This window comes from Colletotrichum truncatum (assembly GCF_014235925.2).
Source record: "Colletotrichum truncatum strain CMES1059 chromosome Unknown Contig_0012, whole genome shotgun sequence".
NCBI lineage: Eukaryota > Fungi > Ascomycota > Sordariomycetes > Glomerellales > Glomerellaceae > Colletotrichum > Colletotrichum truncatum.
In genome coordinates, this window is record NW_027222409.1 from 784,463 (window position 1) to 811,767 (window position 27,305).

Genomic DNA, 27,305 nt, shown 5'->3' on the forward strand with positions numbered 1-27,305 from the left:
ATGCGGCACCACGGCCGAAAATTTTAATTTTTGTCTTCTTCTTTTCATTACACAACTAAATTGGAGATGACGAGCACGCTTTCTTCACATATCGGCTCTTCCGCTTCGGCGGGTGCATGCTGAAATGTCCTGGCACATCTCACCACCTTTGAAGGGACAATTTGAAACAATCTGATCCAATCTATTGTTGTGTGTTTTCTTTCTTTTACCTAATGTTTCTCATTAAAAATCACCTCCCCTCGGCTGGTGTCTTCCTAGCGTCCAACACAAGTGTGGTCGAACGCATGGTACAATGTCTGTTGTACTCTGATTCAAGTAAATTGGAAAACGCTTGATGGGTGTCCTCCGCATGTGCAACCTTTGCCCATATTCGTCTGAAGCGGCGATTCCCCCGCCTTGTCTGTGATGCTATCGCCAATTTACTTGGGTAGTACGGCCCCGTCTGCTGTCCCTGGAAAGGGCTGACTGATGGCATTGAATCTTGGCGTGAATGAATATGCTCTGTTTGGCGGCTGAACAGTGCGCTAATCCATGACATCGTTGAAAGCTGCCTATGAGCCTGACGAATCGGGCTAGCGAATGAGCCCGATCCATCGAAGTCGAATACTTAATAGCCACCTGTTTGAATAAAAGAGAGAATGAGTGCATTTTGACAATCTATCTACACCATCAGGAGACGGCAGGAAGACAGTGCTCTATATCTTACCCCACACGCCGTCTCATGGTTGCGAAGAATCAGGTAATATATTGTAATGGCCCTGCGGCCTGTGCTCACCAAACGAATGGCACCAAATCGATAGATGGAAACAACCTTCTTGAAGAGTTGCTTGGCTAGGCAGGATATTACCCATTACGTTCAAAGTGACATTTCCACACAGACGAAGGACATCATTAAGCATAGCCAAGGAGTTCTGTTTGTTCACGCATGTAGCAGTGTCATTCAAACATCATCACGGAAAGCCACAAAATATAAACCAGGTAAAGATTGCTGCTGCTCATTTTTCATGCCCGTTTTTTGTTTGCCATGTCATCGATTTCCATTTTTCAATGCTACATGCCAAAGCCCTGCTGCGACATTAGGACCAGTAGGACGTAAAAAAAGAAGACCCAACCCGATGACTCCGAATGCAGCCGCCTAAGGACTGAGATCGAGATGTAGTCGTCTATTTGGTCTCCTCCTCGCCCTCGCCCATCAGAGCGTTCCGCTTCGCCGCCACTCTCTCCTGCTTGCGCTCGCGGGCGGCCTTGGTCTTCGCACGCTTGGCGTCCATCTCGTCCTTGAGAGCCCTCTCGCGGGCCTTCTCGGCCTTGGCACGGTGAATCTGTGAGAGGAGTTATATGTTAGCCCATTTACCCAGCCTCGTACATGTGCTTGTCCGCTCCAGAGATATCCAGGATGATAACTTACGTGCTCAACGAGAGCACGCTTGTGCTTGAAGGTGTTACCCTTGCTGGCGTGGTAGAGCTCGTGGTACAGGTGCTTGTCGATCTTGCCGGAGGCGCGGTACTTGACAAGGAGACGGCGGAGGACACGGAGGCGGCGCATCCAGAGGACTTGGCTTCATCGAGAGTCAGCACAGAATCTCCATTTCAGACGACACCCGTTAGATTTCTGTCAAGCCATCTCGGTCGGACATATGCCCTACGCCGAGACATCATGACAAACTACCCAGCGGGCCAAGCGTCGAAATTGGTGTTGACGAACCTGGGCATACGAGCCTCGGCGGTACCCTTGCGCTTACCGAAGCCACGGTGGCGACCAATACGGCGAGCCAGGTTCAGCTCACGAGCACGGGATCTCGAGTGCATGGTGACGGGCTTGCGGATGATGAGGCCATCGGCGATGAGCTTGCGGACGGTCTGGCGGGAGTTGGCGTTGGAGATCTCGTTGACCTCATTGGGGTCGAGCCAGATCTTGCGCTCACCGCAGCCGATAACCGACGCGGCGAGGCGCTTCTGAGTTCGCAGATTGACCCTGGAAGAAGCAGTCGCAATCAGCCTTTGACCCTAACGATGAAAATTACATCCTCCAGCTCCATCCGAGCCCCAGTCGTCGTGTGTTCGGCTCGTCGCCTCTGCGAGTCCTAGTCGCCACAGCGGCCTAGAATTGGCGTGCCCGGTGCACAAGACGACGGAAATCTCATTGGAATCGGCATGCGGTGTAGTGGTGGGTGCTGTCGTGATAACTTACATCTTGAATGTTGTCCTAGTCGATGGTCGTACCTACCGGGGGAGTCGAGGTGTTGAAAATTGAGAGGGGTTGACGCTCGAATATTTCTCAGGAGGAAAGTGAGAAGCGGTGCGGATTCGGGTGGGGCTAAGCCAGACGCAACTTTGGTTAAGCGAGCTCAGGGCTCAAATGAATCATGTCGTCACGTGATACGGTGACACAGCCCAAAATGCCAGACCAACTAACTGACTTTTAGAATTGTAGCCTATAATTGTTTTTATTTATTTTTTATTTGTTTATGCCTCCCCCTGCAGACGGCAACCAACTTTCCATCGAAAGAGCCTTATCGTGAATAGGACAAGAAGCATCCATGCCTTGTCCATCGTCTTCTGTGCCCGTCCCACTCAGTACAACTAGCTGTTCTGATCGAGCAATTTCCTAGCCAGTAAATGCGGCACTTTGGAAGGGACAGGTTCAATCCATTTAACACTGTTTTTGTAGAGCAAACGGTTTCTCTATTCATGGTGTGAGAAGAACTTATATAGATGCACAATCAATACACATGTTGGCAAAAAGCTTTTGAAAGTCCGGTCTCGTCTCATGCAACTCCATCTATGCCCATCTAACTATTGCCAAACACGTCCTCGCCAACATCAACCTTGCCAACGCTCCAGATCTCCTTCTCATCTTCGACCTCGTCATTCGACAACCCTAGACCGCCCTGACCGCCCTCTGCTTCTCTTCTCTCTCGTACTTGTGCACCTAGTCGCAGTGTGACTCGCTTGAAATAATCCTGCATGCTCCTTTTAGAGTTTGGTGGTAGGTTTGCGCCGTCCATGAACTTGTCAAAGACCTTGCTCTCGTCGTCCGCCACGTTGAAGAGAGCCACAAAAGCTGCTTCTGCGGCCAACTTGACTGGGATAACAGGGTCTCTGACACTGGCAAAGATGGGTCCAGCGAGCAATGCCACGTGCGGGCGAACCATATCCATGTTAACGCGGCTCATAGTTCGAACGATCACCAATGCCAACCGGCGGGAATCGACAGATCCTCCGGGCTGGATAACTGTCGCCAGCGCTTCAAAGATCTTCTTGTTCGAGTCAAAGGTCTTGGTTGACTCTGAAAGCAGGTATTTACCAGTAGCCAGGATGAGGTTGTCAGCAATATAAGGCTGTATGTTATGTCAGTAACAGGTACGTTGCTGAGCGGGACCGGCCTACTTACGTTTTTGTTTGACATGCCCTGGCAAAGGAGATCGGGCAAGTCTTCCGCCAGAGGACTTTCGAGGAGACTCTGCGGGGATTCGACCAAAACCGCGTTCAAAGCAAGAGCCGAAGAATGGCTCCAGTGACTGGTGACCACCCGATTTTTGAGCAGACCGTTGGCAGCCTCCTCAGGCACGTTCTTAATCAGAGCCCCGAGAAGTTTGGCGTTGGTGATGATCATTGCATCGTCTCTCTCGTCCGTTTCCATATCGATGAGACTCAGGACGGCAGCCCGGGAGGTCTCACCCATGTTGGCACCGGCCTTGCTGATAACCTCATACAATGCGCTGAGCATAGCTGTCCTGACCCCCGGATCCGACGTCTTGGATCCTGTCACAAGCTCTGCTATCAGGGGATCAATACGTGGCGTGTACTTGATCAGTGTGCCTAGGGCCTTGGCTGCGCGAGCTCGAAGAACCTCGCTTGAGGTATCTGCAAGAGATTTGGCGAAAGTGCGTTGCAGCTGGGGCAAGAAAGGCTTGAGCGCGGCAGGCATCTTCTCCAGAAGGTTGTTAAGGGTCAAGAGGATAGCAGACTTGACGTCCGTGGATCTCTCGGAAACGACACGAATGAGGGGACCCGTGATTTGCGTGACAAAGGGTTTAAGGGCAGTCTCGCTTGTCCGATCGACGATGTCGGAAATAGCAAGAGCAGCCTGCGTCCTTTGCTCAGGAGTACCGTTCATCAGACCCTGCAGGAAAATTGGCAAAATGGCGTTGATACCCTTGGGGAGCTCGAAGCCTGGCAGGTTTGCGCCGGAAACGCCAACCTGCTGGAGGGCCTGCCTGGTAGAGATGACAAGGCTCTCCATCTCCTCCTTTCGGAGCTTCTTGGTGAACTCGCTAAGGGCAGCCCAGGCTCCCTTGACAACACTTGGATCTCTGTCGTCAAAGGAGATAAGCAGTGACCGAACAATGTCCTGGTTATAACGTGAGTAATCCACATCCGCTGTGGCGAAAAATTTGGCGAGGTGATTAGTGGTAGCGGCACGTCTGCGGTGATCCTCATGCTTGGTGAGTTGCAGTAACACATTCATAACCGTGTTCAATCCATCGTACTCATCGATGGACAGGATCACTGTGTCGAAAGAGTTTTGCAGATCCTCTCTCAACGTCTCGTCTTGGCAGTTGATGATGTTGTCCATCAAAGAGTTGATGATGTTTGGCAGCCGACGGTTCATAGCAGCACCCGCGACTCTCGAGAGAGAAGCAAGAGCCTTGGCGTTGAAGGCAGATATGGGAGGAGTAATAAGTGTAGGAATGAGGTTCGGTAGAATGATATTGGACCGTGTGGTCTCTGTAAGGAGAGTGAGCAGCGCTGACAGTGCGTTGTCGGCGTCTTCCTCGGACCGCAAGAGATTGAGCAGGAACGGGAGCACCTGGTCCACGGCCTTTTTGCCGAGGATCTGCTGCAGGGAATCAAAGGCCTCCGCTGCTGCTTCTCTGACATCCTCGTCCGAGTCGGTAAGAGCAGTCCTGACCACAGAGATAAGCGTCTTCTCGTGGTCCTCTAGAGCCTCCTCGGACGCCGATGAGATGAGTTCCTTGAGGGCAAGGCAGATACCTTGCTTTGCGTCTGTGTCTGTTGATGTCTGCAAGCCCTCCTCGAGAGTTGGAAGAAGGGTTGACAAGACACCGTCTCCTGCCTTGCGTATCAGCTCGCCTAGAGCGTTGCTGGCAATGACCTTGTGCTCCATGTTTGAGCTTCCAAGACGTCGGATAATCAGTTGAGTGAGAGTTGGTACCAACTCCTTGAGAGTGCGAGGGCTGGAAACCAATGCCTTCCAGACACTGATGGCAGCGGAGCGGACCGCGCCAGCAGTATCGCATCGGCAAACATAGAGGGCGGAGAGAATCTTGTTTCTCTTTTCTTCTCCAAGCGCTTCACGCAGCGAGGCTCCGGCCTCCTTGACGGTCTCCTCGTCTTCCTCTTCATCTTCTGCCTTGCCACTGATGCCTGTAAGGTTGAAGAGAAGATCGCCAACAAGCTCGACGGAGCTGAGACGGATACGGTAGCTGTCATCGGCCAAGCCGCGCTCAAGCTCTGGAAGTAGCAGATCAACAGCACGCACAGCAAAGTTCTTGACAAGTAGACGACCAGCCCGAAGGGCAGTCTCACGGATGGATTCGACATCATCAGCAAGTCCAGAAAGAATAGGAGGAATGATTCTGCCCAAATAGTTGGCGAAACTGTTGCCAAAGCAGACAGGAAGGAAAATGAAGAGTGACATGAAGCCTTCCCGGACGGCAGGTTTCGATGACTCGACATTCTGCAAAATGGTCGGGAGAATTTCTTCCAGTCTGGTGGTTCCCAAGCCTGCAAGGACCTCGCTGAGTGCTTGGGCAGATCCAAGACGGTCGCCTGCACCGTTGTCTGCCTTGAGGGTCTGCATGAGTCCTGGGATAAGATCTGGAAGAGCATCTTCGCCCAACTTCTCCATCAAAGAACCCAGGGCCCTCGAAGCTGTGGCACGGGTAGTTGGAACTGGATCAACGATGGCAAGCTTGAGTCCTGCAACAAGGATTGGTAGGTGAGAGACCAAGTCCTTCCGCTCGGTAAGATGCGCAAGACTGCCAATAACTTGAGCAGCCTTACGTTTGGTGTTGGAACGGTCTCCCAAGCCACGTTGTAGGATTCTTGTAACCAGAGCGAGGGAGGGAGCATCCAGATAATGGACGAACTGGACTTTAATCAAAGCATCCAAAGCCTCATCGGTGTACCTAGTCGGGTCACTGAGGGCCTTTAGGAGGATATCCACAAGACTCTTGATTTCAGGGTTGTTGATGACCTCGCCGAATCTCTTTAAGCTCTTATTGGCGGCGGAGCGGACTTCCTTGTGACTGTCGTTTAGAACACCCGTAAGAGGGGGGATGATGTCAGGGAGACTTTGAGCAAGCTGATGAGGGTCAAGGTAGGCCATAGCTCCCAGCAAGTCGCAAGCTCCCTTCTTACTACGCCATTGTTGATCATCCAGGCCATCCAGGAGGGTAGGCAAAATCTTTTTCACACCATACGAGCTAAGCTTTCCGAAGCAAGCCTTTGCTGCTGCCAAGCAGGAGTCGCGAACGTTGGCATTTCCATCACCAAAACCAGTGAGTAGTTGCGGGACGATCTGAATGACATAAGGCTCAAAGAGGCGGCCAAGGATCGTCGAGAGCAGCTCATAGGCAAGCAGAGCGGCTTCTCGTTGGTTTACCTCTTTCTTATTTTCCATAGCTCCTCTCAGCGTCATCATGATGCGCTGCTCCTTTAATGACGAAATGCCGCGACCCTGGACGAGGCCAGCCAAGCCATAAGCAGCACCTCGTTGCTCGGCGTATTTCTTGGAAGTCAGCAGCGTTTCGAGAACCTGTTGGAAATACTTTGACGATTTATCACCATAGGCTTGCACCAGGGGCGGCAGGCACTCGGCAATGGCGTACTGCACAGTTTCTGAGGGCGTGCTGAGAGTTGCCAGCAAACGTTCGATGACAACCGGGAGCTTCGAGTCTCCCGGCTTCAAGTGCCGGGCGAGAGCACCATACATGATGATGACAGCCTCGTTGACACGGTCTGAAGCCTCTGTGTTCTTATCCGGACCTTCAAGTGTACGCTCGAACACCTTCATCAGTTTGTCAACCAAGCCCTTGCCATGGATATCGATGGCACGGATGGCTGCATCAAGCATCTCACTGCGAACGTTTGCATCCTGGTCACCCAAGGGACCTCGTTCAATGAGAAACTCAAAGAATGGATCAAGTTGCTGCTGGCCCATGTGTGGCGCCAGCTCTTTGAAAGCGGATGCTATACCGTGTCTTGCTTCCCAAGGGTCCGCAAGGTTGGTCTTCTTTGGCATGCCGTACTCATCCAATTGAGGGACTCTTGGTTTGGCGAGCTCAATGTACGAGGATTTCAGAGACTCCAGGATCGGCTCGAGAGTAGATTTATGCACGCTGCAAGCTTCAGCTAATGCCCGGGCAGCAGCTCTTCTGAGTTGACCGTCGACGCTTTCCAGATAAGGCAGCATTTTTGCCGAAACCTCGGGAGACAATTGAAATTCGCTTTCCTCCCAGATTTCGCGACCAAGATCAACGTTCTCCTCGACGTCATCGTGGCAGGCCAACCAGATCTCATCAGAAAAGCTGAGCTCGCTCATATCCACTTCTGCGCTGATTGATTGCAGCACCGTAGTCCTAACGCTAACTTGGGGAACAATGCATCCCTTGGCGAGTACCGCAACCTCCTCCGGGGTCATGTTAGGCGCGATGCACCGACACACATCGGCGAAGCAATCTTTGACGATCTTGTAGTGCTGGGTGTAACGTTGCATAGAAGAAATCAAGGAGGAGAGTATCTGAACCCGAGGAGTCGCCTGGTCCTCGCAGTTGTTTGTATGGAAGGCAAGAAACTCGATGGCGAGGACGAGTTGTGCATCTCGATCGTCGGGCGATGAGCCAAACCCACCACTTTCAAGAACAGTGAAGACCAACGAAAGTCCGTAGATTAGTGAAACTGTGTCAAAGGGGCGTTGCTCACCAGCGAAACGCAGACGGTATAATACTCTGGTTACGAGCTCATCGACAGGTTCCTGCTTATAATCTTCCGGCAAAGAAGTAACACCACGAGCACGTAGGGTAGCAATACCAACAAAGGGCTTCATGGGGCCAAGACGGCTGGTAGTTCGCTCAGAGCAGGCAAGATAGGCAAGAGAGGCAGAGTCGCCCGTGAGGAGACTAGCGCCTGCATCAATAACGTCCAGGAGGGCCTTGATGGAAGGTCCCATCCAGTGGCTGGCCTCGGTGGGCGGTCCGGTTGCAAGACTTTCTACGATACCGATACCACGAAGTAACCTCGCCTGCAACTGACGAACCGACTCTCGGATACCTGCCTCCTTCTTGAGCTGAGCATTGACCTTGGCGGTCTCTTCTGCTGTAAGCTTCTTTTGCTGTCCCTTCTTCTGGGCAAGTTGCGCCCTCAATTCCGCTTCCCACTTCAGGATATCGTAGTCTTTGTTATTTTTGTCGGGCACAGTGGTCTGAGCCTTCTTCGCCAAGACGTCCACGAAAGCTGTGCCCTCTGGGGTTCGGAAGATGGCAGCCTCTACGGGCCCAATGCTTCGCAATTCCTCCGGTTCCAGGTCGTTTTGGATTATTTGTACGATACGGCTGATCATGGTGTCTGGGGCCACAAATGCCAGTTCTGCGGCAGCGTTGCAAGCAGCCTTTTTAACGACATCAGACTTTTGCTCGATCGAAGTCCTCTCCATGATTTCCTTCACCAAGTCATCCTCAAGCTGGCGTGCCAAGTCTCCCGGATCTCTCTCGACTCGTAAGCAGAGCTCAATCCAGCTGGCGCGCGGAATAAGTTCTTTTCGGGCAAGGACTAGCAAGGAGCAAAGCTGCTGGTCGACTGAAGAACGAACAGCCTCCTGTTGGTCCTCTGTCAAAGTCTTTGGGCTCATGCATATTGTGCGGAGAACAAGGGACAAATTTGTGTTGTCAGTCTTAGAGAGGGCTGCTGCGCTGTCCTTGTCACCTGTTTGTAATGTCTCGAGCCAGTGCCAAATGCCTTGAACAATGGCCTGGGATACCAATTGGGGCCGGCTGGCGTAGACACGCGACAAACTGTCAGTGGCAACTTGTCTGACCTTTGGTGTAGCCACCGATGCGCAGATGACGAAGATGAAGGCCTCTGCCCAAGCAGTAGAGACGGTCTTGAGAGTATTTTCAGTCAAATGCTCCGCGGCAGCCGAAAGAGCACGGGAAAACCATATCAGCTCATCTTCAACAGTAATCTTACCATAGATACGAGGATTTAGTAGAAAAGATGGCTTGGGCTCCAGTACAAGGCCTTGGTTGGTGACAGAGACTTTCGACAGTGACGACTTGACAGCCGCAGACACATTGCTCTGATGAGACCACGAGGTGAGTGTGGTGACAATATATGCGCCAACCGTCAGACTGTTCTGGGCAGCGATGAGGGGGTTGGCAGCGACCTCATTGTAAGTGTCCAGCAGCTTTGGCAGGACAGCCTCGGCGAACTTCACAGTGGCCGGCGATAGACCGTCCGAAGTCTTGGAAGCGTTAAAGATCTCACCAACTCGCAAGAGCCAGATGCGGCGAGAAGTAAACTTCTTGTCAGAGACGCCCTTGATGCATGCATCTATGATCGGCTTCGCAACCTCGGTGTCATTCTGAAGTAGGTATCCGGCAGATCTTGCAAGAGCCGATGTCTCGATTGTGAGTGCAGCCTCATTTCCTTCTTTGGCTGAGACAGCCGCCAATGCAGTTGCGATCTTGTCAGCAGTGATTTTGGAGAGCGGAACGGCTTCGAGCATTTCGCAGTGGAGAATTCTGTGGTCCGCTGAAGCCAACTTGCCGCCCTTTACAGGAGCAACAATCTCCTCCGAAATCTTCTCCAAAGCCTTTTCATCCTGGCTTCTGGCAGCCAGTGCGCCGAAGGCCTTGACGGCTCCACTGCGGGTGTTGACATTGCTGGATTTAACGTTGGACAGAATCGGCTTCAGCAGATTTCCCAGCAAAATATGTGATAAATCGTAGTCCTTTGGAAGCCCGTGAATCAAAGGTATGATGACATCGCTTAACACGATTTCTGGAGCGCGCAACAACCCCTTTTCCAGGGATGGAATTACGTCCTTGGCGAAGTCTTCGAGCGTAACAAAATCAAGGAAGAAGTCATGAAGGCCGGATGCGATATGTCCAGGGACGGCTGTGCGCGAGCCAATGATTTCTCTGGTGTAGAAGGTGAAGTATTGCGACTTTTGAGCCTCGAGAACCTGCTTAACGGCAGGGATCCTGGAACTTACACCAGCGATAATGCCGAGCAGCGGTGCATTCTTTGCGGAAGGCTGTGAGGCCTTGGCTGTAAGGAACTGGATGGCGTCCTTTAAGGCTTTCTGAGGGTCCTGGTGGGAAGAGAAGAGTGCGCGCAAGCCTCTCCGAGTGACAATGATTGCAGAATGGGCCATGCCGCCTTTGGCGGCAGGTTGGAGGCACTTGTCCAAGGCCTCAGCATCACTCAGCAGAATTTGCGAAGCCAACTTATCCCACTCGGACGTCTTCGCAAGGTGCTGCATGAGCAGGCTGCACCATTCCACTAGAACGAATGCATTGCTCGCGGCGATACCGGGCTTCTGAGACTCCGCGCGTAGGGCGGATACAAAGGCGGAGAGTACGTCGGGGTCAAGGCCCTTGGAGAGAATGGCAGAGAGACATTTCTGTGCGGCAAGTCGCGAGGGACGGTCGGTGTAGAAAGCATGTGTCCAGAAGAGGAGCTGAATAATCTTGCGAACCCAAGTCGGGTCAGCATCTGAACAAAACAGCACCAGGTCAGCTTGAAAGTCCATTTATGGGCGGGGCGGGGTAGAGGGGTGACCGTTTAAAGACGGCATACCTGTATTAGAGATTCGGTCCTCAACAATGCGCAGATGAGCTATCCTAACGGAGGTGGAGGACGAAGTCAAGGCTGTTCTCGTAGCAGTGAAATCGAGAGGGGCGGAGGCAGAGCCGGAGCCATTGACGACGACTTCAGTCATTTTGGCGGGATTGTGGGCGGGCAGAAGATATCATTGGGGGCAAGTCGGCCAGCGGAGCGGTCGACAAGCGTGAGGAGAACGGAAATGTATACAAGAAGGAGGAGGGTGAGGTCGAGTTTGAGGTCGAGGTGAAGGACTTGGATGTGGTCGCCAAAAGACGGGGCAGGGGCAGAATTCAATGGCGGTTCAGGCTACGGAAAACATACAACTGGAATCAGATCACTAAGGTAGGACGTGCCTTAAAAAAAAACGATACCTTGGTGTCCCCAGGAAAGCTTGAAAGCTTGGGCTTCAGTGGGCACTTGACGCAGCTCTTGCAGGATGGTCCAGTGTGACAGTGGGCTTCAGTGGCTCCGAACAGGGCCAGGGAGGGCGCCTGGCTGGTGTCTGTGACTCTAGGGTTGTGTGGCCCGGCGCCCAGACAGGAGGGGTCAAGTGTGTGGCATCCCGAGAAGGAAGGCGGTCAAGGCATGGACAGCTTTTCATGGCGGGGCTTTGGATGGAAGCTGTAATTATACGGATAGGTAACATCAATGATGCACACCCTTAAGAGCCATAACTTTTAATTTCTACAGGTATACATGCGGTTGATTACAATGAAAAAATAAAATAAACAACTTCGGAGATTTCTTGGATGTGACATGTTCAAGTTCATCACAAGGCATCGATATGTACTGGACGTAGGGACAACTGTGCAAGCCCTATGAAATGGTATTTTGTTACATTTGTCCAAGAAAATAAAATGCGTGTGCATCCTTGGCCTTAGCCCGGTCTGACTCAACGGACTAAGGAGTATTCGGAGGGGGGCAGGCCGATACTCTTTTAAAAAAAAAAAAAAAAAAAAAGAAAGCAAGCCAAGTTAGAACTGCCCCTGTTGGGTGGAGGGGCCTGAACCACTAATGGGCATCCCTCCAAAGTGTCGACCTACCGCCCAATGGGCATCTGGGGCCCTTTAAATCAATTTGCATTCAGCTTCATGATTCTTCCCTTGGTGACATTGACATCTTTGCAGCTTGAACCTGGCTCGGGCAACTCCGTCAGTCATTGCAGTCACTGGGACAAGCTTCTACTGCTGGTATTCTACCGTACCCAGTGGTTGGACAATCGAAATCTAGACAGTCAGGGTAGTGGCAACCCGGCCAAGATTGATTACGGACATTGTGCTATAGAGAATACCTGCCGCTTTAACGGACCGCGTTTTGCCCACATTCGTCATCCTGCCTTGTTGGAGGCTACTTTCCATTGGCATACACATTCGGGCACCTTCCCTCAAATCATGTACCTAATCACACAGATTCCGCAGCGAAGTACTTGGTCCGGCTCGTGCAAACAACCCAACAGTCATTTCATTCAGTCCCCGTTTCTCACTGATGCTTTTCTTCACAAATACAAGCACAATCCACAATCCACAACCACAAAACAAACCCTTACAACCCCGTTAGGGAGCCGAGCCCACTGTTGACATCACTTTTCGAGTCCCACGCCCACACATCAGCACCTTTGCGCCTCTCAAACTTGATTCTATCATTCGCACAGTCTTGCCCGAACAAGGTAATTTACCACCAAAGCTCACTCACTCATTCTCCCCTCACTTCCCAGTCACTCACTCATCCAAAGACAACCACAGGCACACCACCAGACTCTCATTCTTTCAACTTACTGAACTTTCCATATCCCGTCATCCGCCCTTCTGCCCCGTCTCTGGCCCACCCCTGTTTTCCACCTTCGCCTCCGCCTCCGCCTCCGCTCCCGCCTTTCGGCTCGGCTCCCATTTCTGTCCTTCTTGACCAATCTGCTACTGCCCTTCTTCATCCCATACAACCTTGCCTCGAACACTTCGGGCTGTGTGGTGTTTGAACACAGCATTCCGAGTGTAATCGCTTCGAGACCCCATCGCCATCTTTCTTATTCAATCTTCTTCATCTGGCCCTAGCGTGACCAAAGGAACTTTCTCCTGTTCCTCCTTTCTCCTCCCGCCACATCTTCCACACCTCACCCAGCCTGTCATGGCTGGCGCCAAGAAAAAGAAGAAGCCCGCCGCGAACCCGGCCAGAGGTTTCGCCACGACCTCCGTTGCTTCATCCAAGGCCCGGACTGAACCCGCCGAGGGCCCCGAAAACGCTGTCACTGCTATCGCCACCAACGCTGCCTCATCTCAAGAAGCCCCACCAACTGCATCTCCGTCTGCCTCTGCCGGCGACAAGGCTGCCAAGACAGCTTTAAGTCCCGAAGAATACGAAAAGCAGCTTGAGGAGGACGAGTTGCAGCTGCTGGTTGATAAGTACGCTCAAAAAACGAAGAGAGATGCGCAGCGCCAGCGTACACGCCTTGAAACCGATCGCCGACTTCTTAGGAGTCAAGCCGATTCCGTCAATTCCAGGAAATGGTTACCTCAAGAGCTTATGGATCAGGTCTTGGATCTAATTCAGGCGGAAAGTCGCTTCGCCTCGTCCAGTGTGTCAACGGAGAACTCTGCCAGTGGTAAGATGCTGCCAGAAGAGGACATGACTATAAAGCTGTGGACTCTTCAGCAGACACTTGCCAGTGTTGGCTTTCCCGAGGAGCGCGTCCAGGCTGTTATGCGTTACATATTGGACATTGCACCCAACATACCCGCGATCGCCAAGGATAGCTTGTGGGGGCTGGAAGAAGCTCTCGACTGGCTGGCTAGAGAATGTCCAAGTGATGAGTTGCCTGACTACGAGGGCCGCGGCAGACATGTTACCAAGTCGTTAGGTAAGTCGCATTCTCATGCAATTGGCATTTTCACCGACTGTAATTAATGTGGTCGATTAGACACGCCTGCCGAAAGTCCTTTGCCCTCGGGTGCAACCACCCCTCGGGCTGGCTCAACTTCAAAGAATGGCAGTTCGGGTGCTCAGAAGAAGAAGGCTGTTGTAACCTGTGACAGCGATATTGAGCCAGATGATTTAGTCCCTGTTTATCTCGAGAGCAAGGCTAAGTTATTCGAACTTGAACGTGCTCAGCAAGAGAAAAAGAGACAGAAGGGTAGCAATACAGGTGGAAGCGAAGAAGAAGACAAGGTGGCCAGGCTTCGAGCCAAAATTGACAGAATTGAAAAGGATGTCCTTTTCGACAAGTTTCCTGCTGAGCAACAATGGAAGACTCAGAAGGTGATTTTGGAGAAGCAGTTCGCGGCAGCGAAGAAACAGAAGGCACAAGATGAGGCCGCAAAGGAGCCTGAAAAGGCAGTTGAGGAACTGGCTACGTCCTCTGATGGAGACATCAATGACGAAGCCGCACGCATTGCTGCCGAGGTCCTTGCGGAAGCCGACGACGATGATGGTGCTCTTGCTGATCTTTTCGCCAATCTGCCAGTGACTGAGGTCGATGCCACTGGAAAGTCTAGTACCGTCATTAACGGCGCAGATGGTGTGAAGATCACAATTCGAGATTTTGGTAAATGGACTGGTGTCACTCCCATGAGGGCTCTTGAGGAAGCTTGCCGAGCGAGGTGCGTATTCGGTGAAATTGAGATTGTTTTTGCGAAGCTTACAAGTCCACAGGGACGCCTCTGTCAAGATTTCATATCGACTCATTTCGGAGGTTCCATTTGCCAATCGCCATTCTGTTTCAATATCTTGGACCAAGGCTCAAGATGTCCCTCAGCAGTCTCAAGACGGCAGTGTCGAGGTTATCGCTTCCACAATCAATTTCAACTTTAGTATGAAATCTATCGCCACTCCCGACAAGAAGCAGTCGGAAGCCTACGTCGCAACTTGGGCCCTATTCCACATCTTCGGCACCTCCACCAAGGAGGAGAAGGTCGGAATGAGACTTCCTGCTGTTTGGCGTGAGCTATGGGACGAGCTTGCCGAAACCAGGAAGAGCATCCTGGACGCCAAAGATCGAGAGGCTATCCGGGAACTACGGGCCCTTGTACGCCAAAGGCAGGATCAAGAACTCGAAGACGGCGTTATTATTCAAGGAGCATTCAAAGGAAGAGGTGCGGCACGCAACCAGAACGACAACAGAGATGAAGCCGGTCAGGATGCGGCTAAACGTCTTTCTGGAGGCCCAGAATATTATCAAAATATTTGGGCTCAAAAGACAAGTTCTCCCAGATATCAGGCCATGCTGCAAAGTCGAATGCAGCTTCCAATGTGGAACTTCAAACAGCAGGTCACTGATGCCGTCGATAGAGAGCAAGTGGTCATTATCTGTGGTGAGACCGGATGTGGAAAGAGTACTCAGGTGCCGGCTTTTCTCCTAGAGCACCAACTGGCTCAAGGCAAGGGCTGCAAGATTTACTGTACCGAGCCGCGCCGAATCTCGGCTATCTCGTTGGCTCGACGCGTCAGTGAGGAACTTGGCGAGGGTAGAAGTGATCTGGGAACCTCCAGATCGCTGGTTGGCTATTCTATCCGTCTAGAAGCCAACACGTCTCGCGAAACGCGGCTAGTGTATGCGACCACTGGTATAGTCATGCGTATGCTGGAAGGCTCGAATGACTTGCGAGAGGTTACGCATCTTGTTCTGGATGAGGTTCACGAGAGGTCTATCGACAGTGACTTCTTGTTGATCATTCTCAAGAAGCTCATGCTGAGGCGTAAAGACTTGAAGGTTGTTCTCATGTCGGCTACCGTCGATGCTGAGCGATTTTCCAAGTATCTTGGCGGAGCACCGGTGTTGACAGTTCCTGGACGAACCTTCCCTGTACAGGTTCGCTACCTGGAAGATGCCATTGAGACAACTGGCTACACGGCTGGACAAAACAATCATGAGAAAACAGTAGATCTGGACGACGACATGGTGGATGTGGAAACCGAGGGATCAAAGTCTACGTCCGGAGCAGACCTCTCGGCTTATTCAGCCAAGACCAGGTCCAGTCTTGCGCAAATAGATGAGTACCGGATTGATTTCGATCTCATTGTTCAGCTGATCGCTAAGGTGGCCGCCGATCCTGAGTACGTGGCGTACAGCAAAGCCATCCTAGTTTTTTTGCCTGGAATTGCTGAGATCAGAACCCTAAACGACCTCCTTTCGGGTGACCCTTCATTTGCGTCCAACTGGTTGATATATCCACTCCACTCGACGATTGCAACAGAGGATCAAGAGGCCGCTTTCCTTGTTCCGCCTCCTGGGGTGCGTAAGATTGTCCTGGCAACCAACATTGCCGAAACAGGTATTACAATTCCCGACGTGACCTGCGTCATTGACACGGGCAAACATCGTGAAATGAGATTTGATGAAAGACGTCAACTTTCTCGGCTCATCGATACCTTCATTTCTCGAGCGAACGCAAAACAACGGCGTGGACGAGCTGGTCGCGTCCAAGAAGGACTATGCTTTCATCTTTTCACGAAACATAGGCACGACACACTTATGAGCGACCAGCAGACACCAGAAATGCTACGTCTCTCTCTTCAGGACCTGGCCATTCGTGTGAAAATTTGCAAGATCGGCGGCATCGAGGAGACGTTGAGCGAAGCGCTCGACCCTCCATCGGCCAAGAACATACGTCGTGCGGTGGATGCGCTCATCGACGTTCGCGCTCTAACCCCTGCGGAAGATTTAACTCCCCTTGGTCACCAGCTTGCACGGTTGCCTCTGGATGTGTTCCTTGGCAAGTTGATTCTTATGGGCGCCATCTTCAAGTGTCTAGACATGGCCATCACTGTGGCCGCCATCCTTTCCTCAAAATCGCCCTTCTCTGCACCATTCGGCCAACGAGCACAAGCTGACCTAGCAAGAATGGCCTTCCGCCGAGGAGACTCGGATCTACTGACAATTTATAACGCCTACCTTGCCTGGAAACGCGTCTGCCAATCTACCAGTGCCTCTGGTGGGAAGGATTTCCAATTTTGCCGCAAGAACTTCCTTAGCCAGCAAACCCTGGCCAACATTGAAGATCTCAAGGGCCAGCTTCTGGTCTCGGTGGCAGACTCTGGCTTCTTGCTATTGACGGATGATGAAAGGAGGGTCCTCAATCGACTACGCTACGGAGCCAACACTCGAGGACGTCGCCATCAGAACTTCTTTGACATCCCTCAGCGTGTGGACACTAACAGCGAAAATGATGCCATCACAACGGCAGTCATCGCCTGGAGCTTCTATCCCAAATTGCTAGTGCGAGACAACCCGGGAAGCAGAGGTTTGCGCAATGTTGGCAACAATCAGTCCATCAGCCTGCACCCGTCATCCGTCAATAAAGGCCACAATGAACTCAAGTGGCTGTCTTACTATCACATCATGCAATCAAAGACGTGAGCACACATTGTACTCTTTTTTAAATAGAGAAAGGGCTAACATTTATGACTAGCGTTTATCATGCGCATGAAACTACAGCAGCCGATCCCTTCGCCATTGCTTTACTTTGTGGCGATGTGCGAGCTGATGTGAGTTAACTCACCGACCTAGATATTTGCAGGTTGTAAGGCTGACATTTTGGGTTCAATTAGATGTTTGCTGGTGTGCTAGTTCTCGATGGAAACCGTTGCAGATTCGCGCTGCCCGATTGGAAGACTATGCTCGTCATCAAAGTCCTTCGTACGAGACTTCGTGAACTTCTTACACGCTCCTTTAAGCAACCAGGCAAGCTGCCAACTGCCCAGCATGAACGGTGGCTGGCAATTTGGCAAAAGATATTCTCACAAGAAGCCAACAAGGACAATGGGAACAGTGCTGTTGGCAAAGCATAGTATGCATGCCATCAGTTTACGTACAACATCAAACCGTAAAACGTCAGAACCCGGTTTCCATATCCCGACCGACAGCTCGAGTGTATTGCGACCCGGACACATTCTCTGCGATCATCGGTTGATGGGAATTGTCAGATATTGAGAAGTGGCCTTGGAAGAAGGAAAACTCAGGGGGTGAAAGATGGCATTGAGTACAAGTCACTGCCGTACCAGACATTGGAGACCTTCTTGCACATGACAGGATGTGTAGATAGTCGTCGCTGATTGGGTAAAGGGCATTCCGAAGTCACATAGCATCAAGTACTGGATGAGATCATGCCCGTTAGGGAAGCCTCGCAAGGTATGAAAAGCGACGTCGGGCTTTGCCACCCAACACTTGTTTCGTGTCCACTTCTTTAGGAGGAAAAAAGGGCTTGTAGGTCAGATACCAAATGCCAGCCTATGTTGCAGTCATGACAATTACACTGTTGATTTAGTCGATCCATACTGGATGACTAGGTGCTATAAATTGGGACGATGACCGAGTGGCAGACACTCGGTATTAGCCCTTGGCGTAAAAGTTTCAATCAAGCCAAGATACCTTACGCCCAAATGCAATAAGATAGTCATTTCCATTCCTTGACGCCGTTATTAATGCTGGTCTTGTCCAGCCTGCCCATTGCCGTTCTTCTTCGCACCATCTCCCGTGGCCGAATTGGTCCCCAGTAGCATCGCCTTAAAGTCGGCGTTGCTCTTCATGGGTTTTCGTATTTCCAGTTCTCCACCACCAGCACCGTTCACTTTGGGTTCGGGCTGTGGCTTCCGCGCTATTCCTGCTGGCCCAGCACCCCCAGCCTTTGGTAGAAATCCCAATCCTCGTTTCGCACCACCTTTGCCCAAAACTGGCCGCTTGACAGTGGTGGGCGGTGGGACAAGCGCACCGCCACTACTCTTAGAGGCTGAAGGCTTATCGCCTTGCTTCTTTCCACCAGTACCGTAGACAATCTTGTCTGTACGAACCTCTCCTTTGGAGCGTTTAAGTTCATCAACAGATCCTGTATGGAGTTTACGGCCATCCAGGACATACCCGTCAAGCTGAAGCGCTGCGCGGCCTGCACTGGGCTCATCCTCAAACTCGATCTTGGCACCACCATGGCTGGGTTGGAGAACAAGACTTTTAAACCCTCCAATCTTCTCAACAATCTCCTTGACCCGCGCATCGTTGACTGTGTCAGGAATACCTAGGAGGGCAATTGTCCGCGAAGCAATCTCAGCACGGTTTGGGCCAGGTTGGTGGGCAGAGTCACCGTTGCTGTCTGTCATCTCTTCATCCCCTTCTTGGTCCCTGCTCGGTGCGGGGGAATCACGCTCCTTTGAGGCGATAGCAGTCCTCTTGAAATTACTCGGTGTCGAGATCTGCACTGTCATGATGCTGTTGCGCAATTTGGCCTTGTCCAACTCAGATGCAGTAGCCTGAGCCTGTTCCTTCGTTTCCATTTCGACATATGCTACACCGTGTGCCTTGCCACCCTTGTTCCTAGGCATGCTGATACGCTTGACCGTACCGTACTTGGAGAAGGCTTTTTCAAGGTCGTCCTCGATAGTCGCCGGGTCAAGGCCAGTGATATGAAGCTCTCGACCCTCTTCTACAGCTCCCTCACGCTTCTTTGCGCGAGAGGGGTCGGAATACATCGCCACAAGTTTGAATTTGCCGTCAATAACTAAACCGTGCTTTTGCGTGGCTTTGGCGGAGGCAGCTCGGTTAAGAAATGTAATGTAACTGAATCTCCGACGAACGTTGCCCTTGAGGCTGGGCATCCTGATGCTCAGGATTTCCCCACAATCCTGGAAGAGCTTGGCGAGGTAAGGCTTATCCGCGGTTGGGGGGTAGTTTGTGACATAGACCGTCAGGTCAGTGCCGGGCTCGACGCTGATTTGGGCTGTCCCGAAGTATTTTCCGTTTCTAAGAAGCGCGGACTGCGCCTCCTCCGGTGTTCTGAACTCTACCATCACGGTCTGGGTGTTGTCTTGAGGGTTAATTGCAGGATCCGTTACGTCGACGATGTGGCCATACTCTTTGAAATATTGCCGTATTTTAGTTTTTGTAGTTTCGCTGGGAAGTTTGCTGACGAGAACTGAGGTATTCTCCCGGTCCCTTTTCAGGCTTTGCTGCTTCAGCGCCGTTGCCTCTGCCTCAGCAATATCGCTCTTGGGTTTCTTACTGACTGTCGCATCGGCAACATCAGCCTCCTCGTCTCGTTTCCTCTTGGAGCTAGAAGATGAATCGTCATCTACGGTCTGGGGCACAAAAGTGGCTTGCTCCTGGGCCTGAGCTGCGTAGTATTCCGCGGCCTGGGCAGCTTCTCTTTCTCTCCGCTTCAAAACCTCTTTGCGCATCTCGGAGACGGTATCGATGGCATTGCGGACCGTGCTAGGCAGTTCATAATCGTTGCAGTGTTGCATATAAACGTCAATGACTCTCTCGGGCCAATCCAGGGATTTTCTCTTGATCGCCCTTCCAAGCACCGCCGTGGCCACAGATGGCACTCTCAATCCGATTGCGGCAGTTGAAGGTGTCGGACTGCGGTCTTTGCCACTGGATGCGAAAATCATCATTTCCCACAGATAGTAGTTAAGCCAGAAGTCGTAGCTGTCTGCATAGAGCTGTTTCTCTGCCAGTTTGTGCCATTCGCTTCTTGCCTCGTCGATGCATCGCTTCTTCTCAGTCAGATACTGAATGTAGATACGCTCCAGACGAAAATTAGGGTCGCCCCTGTAGCTGTCGCCGTAGCGGTGTTTGGCCTGGTCAACAAACTCAAGGGCGGCACGTAACCCCATGTCAGCAATATCCACATCTTCGTCGGTAGCGTTGAGATCCATGGCCTTCCGCTTGAGAAAGCCGCACCATGCCGCGTACATGTCGAGAAGGGCAGTCATTCCATTCTTGTATAGCTCGGGATTGCTGGTGGCTTTGTGCTTAATCTGTTCAATCTCGTTGAAGGGCAGCTTGGCATCTTCAGCAGTTAAGATGTACCGGGACCAGATTGCACCAGACCAAGGGCAATGATCCACGGCTCGCCGCAAGACGTCGACCATGCCCTGAGGCGACTGCGCATATGTTCCAGACGTCGAGAGGAACCGGACATACTCATTCCAGATGGTATCGTCAAAGGCAAAAACACCTGTCAGGGCTCTGGCGTAAAGGCCTCGGCAGAGATCACCCGTGGCCTCAGCGTGTTTGTTACTCCTCTTGCTCTGGGCGTATTCCCATTCCAAGTATTCCTTAAAAAGGGCGCGGTAGACGTCGTCTTTCCCATCTCGATGGGCCTGTTTTAACTTCAGTTCAAACATGTCGCGATCTTCAGTCAATTTCTTTGCCTCCTGTGATTTGGCGGTGACTGCCTGCATAGTCTCCTCCCATGCAGCCTTATTGTAGGTCGATAAGAACTCGGAGAATGCTTGCGCAGTCTCGTCGCGTGTAACGTGGGGGACTTGGAGGCGATCGGTATAGAGAAAAGTAATGCGCCGAATGCCTTCGGCTGTACGTGTGCCGGCGAGCATGGCGCGCTCGAGAGAAATCCATCGGTCCCATAGCTCATGACTGTCGCTGATACGGTACTGGATAGATTCGTAGCCTTGCTGCCAGAGGCTGAGTGCCGCATTAAGAGAGAAGAGCTCGCGGCCCATGAGGCGCTCCTCATCGGTCCATCCGGATTCGGGCGTTTGGCTATCGACGTAGAGAGACCAAAAGTATTCGCAGTATGCACGCCATACCTTGACGCTGTTGGGCTCGGCCTCAACGGCGAGTTTAAAAAGTTCGATAACGTGAACGCGCTTTTCCAGGTCGTTGGCGTGCCGTCTGTTCTCAGCGACATAGTCCACCCATTTGTCCTCCCCTACCGGCAGGGTCGCCATCTTGCTGCAATCGGGCGGTCGTCAACAGACGAACCATGGGAGACGTGCCGACAACGGTTTTTGTTGTTTTTTGTTCCTGGGCTGTCTGGCGCACCGGTGTACAAGGGTGTGCGACGATTGGAGAGGTGCTGAATAGAAATACAGATCGCGCGTGCTGGTGGCTGAAAAGTAGATTGAGCTTCGGGATCTTTCCGGAGAGGGCGACCACGGGCAGGATACGGCGATTGCAATGCGACAGGCCAACGAGGCAATTCCAGGCGTTGTATTGACTTGCTGATTTGAGCAGATGATCCGTCGATGGATTGGCCGTCAGACACAAGAAGAGAGGAATGCTGGGGTGGGAAAGTGGCCAGCAGAGATTTGATTGCGCCGGTGTGGTACGGACACAAGACGGAAGGTACCTCAGTCAGACCCCAAGCAGCGTAGGTAAGGCGACTCAAGGCAATGGAGGCTAGGTACCCTAGGGGACTGCACAGGTAGAGAAAAGTCCTTAAGGTCCTTCGGGATAGGTAATGGGTGGAAGGTGGTAAAGGTTGAGAAGGCAGCCTTTCAGACCCCAAGGAGCAAGTTGTTTGTCGATCCTCAGGCCTTTTTTCCCTTTTTTTTTCTTTTTATTTTCTCTCCTGCCGGTGAGGTATGGGGGAGGTAAGGCAGAAGGTCGGTATGGGGCACAGTAGGTATGGCACGGCACCTGCAGCTGTTAAGATTTGAGCCGAGTCGATTCCGTGGGGCTACAACAAGTTGGAAAGGCCAGAGGTCGCGCGTCACTCAGGGCCCTTTAGGCGGCACGGTGTAATTCCCCAAGGCCGACACGGTAGTTCCAGACACCAGCGGGATAGGACTGATTGGGGTTTTGAGAGATTCTTCGGTGTTGGTGACGAGCAGCGGCAATCTTTAAGGGGAGCTTAGCCCCTGGACCAGTGGACTTATGCCCCAAAATGTGAGATGGACTGTGGGGTTTGGGTGGCATTCTGAGTCGTAACTGCACTGTGAGCCATGTAAGGTCGAGGCACGGCCGAAAGGTCCACAATCAAGCACTGTACCCCGTCCGAATCTTCGCACCATATGTCTTTAGGTAAGTCGCACAGTATTTCTGACGGTCGGGATTACGTAAGTGCTAGTCCTGCGTCTGGTCCCAATACTAGCTACCACACCTTTCAGCAAAGACGTTCTTCATGTTCTTCCCACAGTGTCACTCTAATTTAACCCGAAAGGACTTGGAGTTGCCAATGCTCTGAAAAGCGCTAGAACATACACCTCTGTCGTGAGCGGTTCCAGCGAACTGCAAAGCAGAGCAGAAGCGAAACCGAGAACCCCATGTAGATAACCCAGTACAGAAAGAGCTACTTCTACTACCACTACCTGCTTCCCCTCACGTCTCACACCTGATGGACTCCTTGCCTCATCCACACGTAACAAAGACAGCTAGGCAAGAAATGTGGGATGCTGTCCCGAAGAAGGGAAGGTAGCCCACACGTATTCCCGGACACGCTTGAATGCCGCACCGTCCCAACTTATAGCCCAGTCTTCTTTTTCCTCATCATCAAGTCAATCCGCCTGTGAATCAACACTAACAGAATCCGTGCAGCTCCCCCGTTTCAACGCTGAGGTATCTTAGTTTGTGATCATGTTCATGATTGCCAGTGGCTGAACTCTATCTCATTTGTCTTAACTGCCATCCGCATCTTAGATTGGGCGAGACATTAACTCCGGGGGGTACACTCCCCGTAAACTCGCGTTTTAGAGCACCCGTCCAAGCACTTAGTGGTTGACAGCTTTGGCTTCCGTTTTTGACTCTCTCCATCTCTCGCCTGTTTTCCCTTTACTCTCTTCCCTGCATCCTCTAGACCCTTCTTATTCTGCGCTACAATCAGGCGGATCCCAAAACTGGGTGCATGCCCACAATGTCCCTTTGCGGACTACGGGTCCTTATGTGTACAATAGGCTTTGCTGTCTTCCCTTTTTTTTTTTTTTCTTCTTTTACCTAACACAGCCAGCTATTATTATTGGTAATGCAAGAGATCTCCAGCGCTAACCTTGCCTGTAGGATGAGATCATTGGCCTGCCACCGAGTCGCTTTCCCAAATGAGGTCAAGTCCGCAAGGACTGTGTGATTTATGAACTAGCTGAATAGAGCTAGTCAAACTAAATCTATCCGTAGGTATACTTCAGCAACACCGCTAAGTCGCACATCGGGCTGTCTTATGTCAGCCGGGAGAAGATGAAGCGAGAATGGAGAATGAAATGAAAGAAAAGCAAAATTATCAAGTTTCCACTTCACTTCGGAACTGGCTCCGAGCTCCGGTCGAATAGAAATGGATCCCCTTCCGGCTCCGACTCGCTGTATCTATCTGTCCTGTGCCGACATGTTGGAAGCCATATCGATACAGCTGGTTAGCTCACATCGAAAGTCAGAACAGTAAGAAGATGCACTCAGAAACAGGTCTCACTAGCGGGCCTGTCAAATAACTCCATTGCATCCACTCCGGAGTGCTTTCTTCAAGGCGGTCGGGTTGGCCGTGAGGTGGAGCCATACACACTCCGCTGCACCGGTTCCTCACCGGATTACTACATATATTCTTCGAAGATCTCTACTCTCTCTACAGGCAGATGGTAATTTTATTAATAGAAAAGTAAAAATAACAAGTACTGCAGTTCCATGTCCCTCTCCGCCTATGATCATGTTGAGTAAAGGCATCATGACCTTCGAGGTGTTTACGTTGATACAAAACTGGGTTGGACGACTTACTTGTACCACGTCAATGTTCTTGGTTCCATTAAACAATATCCTCAGAGCGAAACCTAAGAAGACGCAGCTCTTCGGCAGTGCTTGGAACGTACCATTGGCCTGTTTTTTTCTCTTTGTAGAATGACAACCGTTTCTTAAAAAGGCAGCACGCTCTTTAAGCCTGACAAAACCCTGCAGGTGAATTCGAAAGAAAGCAGAAATTTATGGTAAAACTCGGAAATTATCCTGAAAAAATGCCCAGTCAATACCTCTTACGATTATCAATAAGCTGTATCTCCAGAGAGGCACCGAGTGCGTCGCATGCTTCAATCGCATGACGAAGTATATTAGCTGCTCGGCTTAGCCATCCAATTCGAGACAGAAACTGGCACTTTCCATGATCATCGGACAAGGTTCCATTGTAGCGACCGCTGCAGGTGCCAATAAAGCTCACTAATCAGCCCTGCCCACCGGGCTGGTGCCCACGCCTGACGTTACACTGGCCCCCAACGAGTTTATGCGCAGGGGATGCCTGTCTCGGCTTGTGCGAGCAAAGAGTCTTCAGCTATTTAGCGTCTAGCAGATTGAAGACGGGCAAATAACCACTGATTTTTTGTAATGCCTCTGCCAGGGGCATGGATGTGAGGATGTTTGAAGCAACCGTGCTGGACGGCGCAATCTGTGCGCCAAAGAACGCATGAGGTGTGCATGTGTTTCTCCCCCTCCTGGATTGTCGCTACTGGGGATGGACCAGACTTCAATGATGGCGAAGGGCAAACTCAGGATCTGGGCTCTGATTCACCCACGCTATCTACTTATGACTGAGTACAATCAGCAGTATAGCTATGCTGTGAGCGGAACTATATCGAGTGAAGCGGATCGGAGGTGTCGTGGGCAAGTCAGCGACACCTAAGCGTATGGAGGTCGCACAGCGTAGTAGGAATAGGGCTGTGAAACGACCGTGGTAAGAGGGCATGGTTGTCCATCCTCCTCCACCCCAATCTTTTCCTTTTCCTCTCGTCAGCATTCAATTTTCTCTTCACCAAGCCCAGCATTACTGGCGGATTAGCTGAGCGTACTAGTTTAGGAGCGTAAAAAGAAGCAAGGTGGAAACGAGGTATAGAAATTCTCAGTAAGTTGACAAGGAGAAGTGGACGTTGGCTGAATGGCGAGGAGTCGGTGGTCAGATATTACACGAGCTGTACTTCGGATAAAGAGATACGAGATCATCTCTATATCGGATTTACTATTCGTGCATCTGCAAGCAGGAGCGCAACACGAAGTCTTGGTCTGGGAACCTCAAGCGCATGTAGAGTATGGAGGGTGTCAATATACTAATACTGATCAAGATGCCTACATGTGGAAACTGATTCGAATACCACGGGACAATGAACTGGCAAAAAACATGGATTGCTCGCTGCAATAGACATACTGGATTCCGTAGTAGGAGACGGACGCGGGTCCAGCGTTTCGCCTTTGGGCAACCTGTTAACTTTGGGCCGGAACTAGGTGTATTACGTAAGACAAGAAGGCGCTCTAGACAGCCCCCTTTTTATCCCCCCAAGTGGCATTCTGCCCTGTTATATTGTGGGGTTCGTTGAATGCATTCAAGCCCTGACTTTCTGACACAATCAATGAGCGAGAAAGCTCGAGAGGACGACTCTATTTGAACATGTTGTTGAAGCCGCTTGAGATATCAAGATACTTTGGGTTGAGGTTAGTACGAAGTACTGTTTAGAGAACTTCAAGCTCACGACGACGGGCCACAGTCCCGACCTCCGCCCTTCATGCAGGCCAGTGGAACGTGGAGCTTCCTGCTTTCCTTTTCGGGCAGCAAGTTTAGTTTCGTCATCCCCCTTTCCTCTCGCCTTTGACGTTCAGATTGGCCACGGTCATCTGTATCTTGTCTCTGGACATGAAGGCGGAAACGGCACAACATGCAAGAAGTCAGCTGCACCAACCCAACAAGATTTCCAACATGACTTCGTTTCTCCCCCTCGCCTTCATTCCCGATGAGATGATGAGCGGCAGCTTGCTGCGGCAGCACGACACAGGAGCCCCCGCGCAGATCATTCTCGCTACCACTGATTGAAGGTAGCTTCTATCTATTGTGGACAGAAAGTACCTTGACTGATCCTCCATACTATAAGTGATTTTACAGTCGCCGCCGCTGTCGCTATCATGGCCACGCTAAGGGGTCCAATGCTTGCCTACGCCTCCTGGCGCGATTGCTGCGACAAATAGCACTTAACCAGCCCCCAAGCAAGGGCAATGTGGGACGATGACTGGGCCTTCCCTAGCACAAATGGTCTACCAGGTCTTGTCAGAGATGGGGCGCGTCTTGCGCGGCTGGCTGTTTGGGGGTGACATCGTATGCGCTGATAGGACAACATATGCCTATGATTTACAGAGGAGCGGCTTAATTAAGGTGTGCGACTTGAACCAACATCATGCGTTACAACGAAGTCCGCACACTGGTGGTATCTTCCACTTTCAGTATGCATCTGCCAGGTTGTCAATGTTGTCTCCTTTCTAGTATCCTCAGTTGCTACAAAGCCCGTTATCTCATACTTTTGAAAGGAATCGGGGTTGATTTTTTTTATATTGCAAATGACCCATTTACATCATGTCTGGACGGGTTCCCAAGATCAAGCACGGGCACAACAGCCAACCCTAAAAGAGTAAAGCACGCAGTTTGGCAGGTTACAAGACCCTCCCGCCACGATCGTCATCCCTGAACCCCCAAGTTCCATTTGGTACCCCTGTCAGAGTGGACTCCTGGGAACTCCTCCTTCCAGACAACACAGTAGCCTCCCTTAGATCCAGCCTAATTGAGGATTGGGGCTTGTAGCGTTCCATCCGAGTGTGAACCGTCGCCCTAAAAATCACCTTCGTTTGGCCTTCCGTACTTTACCAAGCGTAAAACTCACCCACCTCATCGTCCATCTTGGTTCTTCTTCGGAAGCTGCAGCATGAGGATGCCCGATGCGCCCCGGGGTGATCCTGCATTTGTGTCATCCGACAGACTGCCGAGCAAGCGGAAGGAACCTTC

The 27,305-nt window shown here is 51.5% G+C and overlaps 4 protein-coding genes across 4 annotated transcripts; 2 read left to right on the forward strand and 2 right to left on the reverse strand.

Moving 5' to 3' along the window:
- Window positions 1-1,163: 1,163 nt before the first annotated feature.
- Window positions 1,164-10,969, reverse strand: CTRU02_215049 (translational activator GCN1; the record flags this gene model as incomplete). Its single annotated transcript, XM_070206352.1, has 6 exons — window positions 1,164-1,322; window positions 1,409-1,559; window positions 1,706-1,975; window positions 2,809-3,341; window positions 3,395-10,743; window positions 10,828-10,969. The coding sequence occupies 6 exons, from the start codon at window positions 10,967-10,969 to the stop codon at window positions 1,164-1,166; spliced, it is 8,604 nt and encodes a 2,867-aa protein (XP_070059995.1).
- Window positions 10,970-12,975: 2,006 nt separating this feature from the next.
- Window positions 12,976-17,631, forward strand: CTRU02_215050 (helicase associated domain-containing protein; the record flags this gene model as incomplete). The annotated part of the gene is made up of 5 exons (XM_070206353.1): window positions 12,976-13,705; window positions 13,766-14,444; window positions 14,497-17,192; window positions 17,228-17,328; window positions 17,392-17,631. 5 exons carry the CDS (start codon window positions 12,976-12,978, stop codon window positions 17,629-17,631), a joined length of 4,446 nt encoding a protein of 1,481 aa, XP_070059996.1.
- A 630-nt stretch (window positions 17,632-18,261) lies between these two features.
- Window positions 18,262-21,525, reverse strand: CTRU02_215051 (pre-mRNA splicing factor; the record flags this gene model as incomplete). Its single annotated transcript, XM_036726439.1, has 1 exon — window positions 18,262-21,525. The coding sequence occupies one exon, from the start codon at window positions 21,523-21,525 to the stop codon at window positions 18,262-18,264; it is 3,264 nt and encodes a 1,087-aa protein (XP_036581625.1).
- A 4,643-nt stretch (window positions 21,526-26,168) lies between these two features.
- CTRU02_215052 (uncharacterized protein) lies at window positions 26,169-26,345 on the forward strand (the record flags this gene model as incomplete). Its single annotated transcript, XM_070206354.1, has 1 exon — window positions 26,169-26,345. The coding sequence occupies one exon, from the start codon at window positions 26,169-26,171 to the stop codon at window positions 26,343-26,345; it is 177 nt and encodes a 58-aa protein (XP_070059997.1).
- Between the last annotated feature and the right edge of the window lie 960 nt (window positions 26,346-27,305).